The 2,500-nt window shown below is 53.2% G+C and overlaps 1 protein-coding gene across 1 annotated transcript in view; it reads right to left on the bottom strand.

The window, feature by feature from the left end:
* LOC310824945 (cell adhesion molecule DSCAML1-like) overlaps positions 1-2,500 on the bottom strand; it is a gene marked incomplete at both ends in the record, with an annotated part of 49,686 nt that overhangs the window by 9,332 nt on the left and 37,854 nt on the right. The window contains 2 exon segments of the mRNA XM_083697304.1: positions 491-646; positions 1,358-1,543. Coding sequence (XP_083553430.1) covers positions 491-646; positions 1,358-1,543 — 342 coding nt within the window.

Below are 2,500 nucleotides of genomic sequence, written 5' to 3' on the forward strand. Positions count from 1 at the left end.
TCTCTCCCCCCCTCACTCCCTCTTTCTCTCCACCCCCCCCCCCTCCTCCTCTTTAAGGGAGTGAAGGAGACACGGATCCGGCTGTAATCCCGCCTCCAATGGTGTAAGCACAAAATTAATTCTCTGGAATCTAGGAGGAGTTAATCCCTGTGCCTGTGGCCAGAGAGCTGTGGGGCTGGGCTGGGTGCTCCGTGCTGGGTGCTGGGGGAGGTGGCCCCCTCCTTTCCCCCTGTCTCCAACCCTCAGCCCTCAGCCATGGAACCAAAGCCTCTTAATTCTCATTACCACTGCTAATGGAGCCTCCTAACACAAATGAGCTTTAGTCATGGACTTGAGATATACCCCGACACCCTCCGACATCAGCCCCTCCTTCTCAGCTTCAGCCCTCCAAGCACTGGCAATCTGACGAATCTGTGACTGTATCTGTGGTTTGACTGTTTAAATGTGTGTGTGTGTGTGTTTTTGTGTGTGTGTGTGTGTGTGTACTCACGGTCCTCGCGGGTCTGGATGTAGAGGACATTGCTGCGGACCCCGTCCCCTGCCTGTGTGTAGGCCAGCACCTGGACACTGTAGTTGGTGAACTTCTCCAGCCCTCTCAGCTCCACCTGTTCACGAGTAGTAGTGATGTTCTGCATCTCTCCCCATTCTGACAGAGGGAGGAGAGACAGAGGGAAAAAGGAGTTTTGTTTTAGAAGTCTCCTTTGCTTGTACATGTACATGACGTGTGTGCACAGAACAGGGACACAGGGACAGATCAAGGAGGTGGGGTAAACATGGAAACGTGTCACTAGAAACCCCACCTTTCATCAATACAACTACCAAATTACACACACACACACACACACACACACACACACACACACACACACACACACACACACACACACACACACACACACACACACACACACACACACACACACACACACACACACACACACACACACACACACACACACACACACACACACACACACACACACACACACACACAGTACCGAAGCCACGGTGGGCCAAGAGGTGTGTTACAGGTTAGAGCACAGAAATAGTGGTAACAGGGTTCAGGGTGGAGTGGGTGAGGTGTGGGTTCAGAGTTAGGGCTCACATGTGGGGTGTGTGTCATGGGTTAAGACACACAGACAGGTGGGGAGAGAGGGGTTGTGGTATGGGAATGGATATAGAAGGTGTGTGATATAGGTTCGGAGACACACTCACGCACACATGCACACACGCGCACACAGGCACACTGTGACACACTGTGATACACTGTGACACACTGTGACTGACACACACACACACACACACACACACACACACAGGTGTGGGATGTAGTTAGAATGATAGTAGTGATAATTACTCTGCATCGGCCCCTGGGCCTGGCCCCCACAGCACCCACCTCCGTCGGGAAAGAGGGACCAGAACACCACCCGGTAGCCCTTAAGTACACCATGCAGCGTCAGGCGCGGGGGTTCCGCCCACGTGATCACCGCCTCGTCAGACGTCACCGAGATGGCCCTCACGTTCTGGGGCGGCTGGCTGGGTACTGCAGGTGACACAGAACGTCATAACGTTAACATACAAAGACAACGTCAATGCTTGTTTCTGCTTGGCTTCTCCCCCAAATAAGATTTCTATTCAGTGTGTGTAGAGACAAACATGTGACCAGAAGGATCATCAAAGGTCAAAGTGACCTATCACAAAGGATTAACCAACTGAACAGCATTGAGTAAAGGTCAGACATGTATCCCAGTTTCTTGAAGGCACAATGGTTACATTTGTACAGTATGTCAGTGGAGGCTGGTGGAGGTAGAACATCGGAGGACGGGCTCATTGTAATGCATGGAATGGAATTCCGTTCCATGCATTACAATGAGCCCGTCCTCCGATGTTCTACCTCCACCAGCCTCCCCTGCTGTATGTGTATGGGCAGAGAGGGTAAAGCAGCAGGGAGAGAGGAGTATCATCCGGAACGCAGAGAGATGGGTTGTGAAGGGTTAATTTAGGGGAAAAGGGGGGATGGTGAGGAGATGTGGAGGATAAAAAGAAAGGCGAAGAGTGAGAAGAGGAGGAGGAGGAGGAGGAGGAGGAGGACAACGTGTCCAGCTGTGTGGTAATTGCAGCTGTAGAAACAGCATCAGACAGGCAGGCAGGCAGACAGACAGACAGACAGACAGACAGACAGACAGACAGACAGACAGACAGACAGACAGACAGGCAGGCAGGTAGGCAGGCAGGCAGGCAGGCAGGCAGGCAGGCAGGCAGGCAGACAGACAGACAGACAGGCAGGCAGACAGGCAGACAGACAGACAGGTAGACAGACAGACAGACAGACAGGCAGGCAGACAGACAGACAGACAGACAGACAGACAGACAGACAGACAGGCAGACAGGCAGGCAGGCAGGCAGGCAGGCAGACAGACAGGCAGGCAGGCAGGCAGGCAGGCAGGCAGACAGACAGACAGACAGGCAGGCAGGCAGGCAGACAAGGCTGAGTGTGTCT

The sequence above is a fragment of the Argentina silus genome (assembly GCF_951799395.1).
Source record: "Argentina silus genome assembly, chromosome: 2".
Classification (NCBI taxonomy): domain Eukaryota; kingdom Metazoa; phylum Chordata; class Actinopteri; order Argentiniformes; family Argentinidae; genus Argentina; species Argentina silus.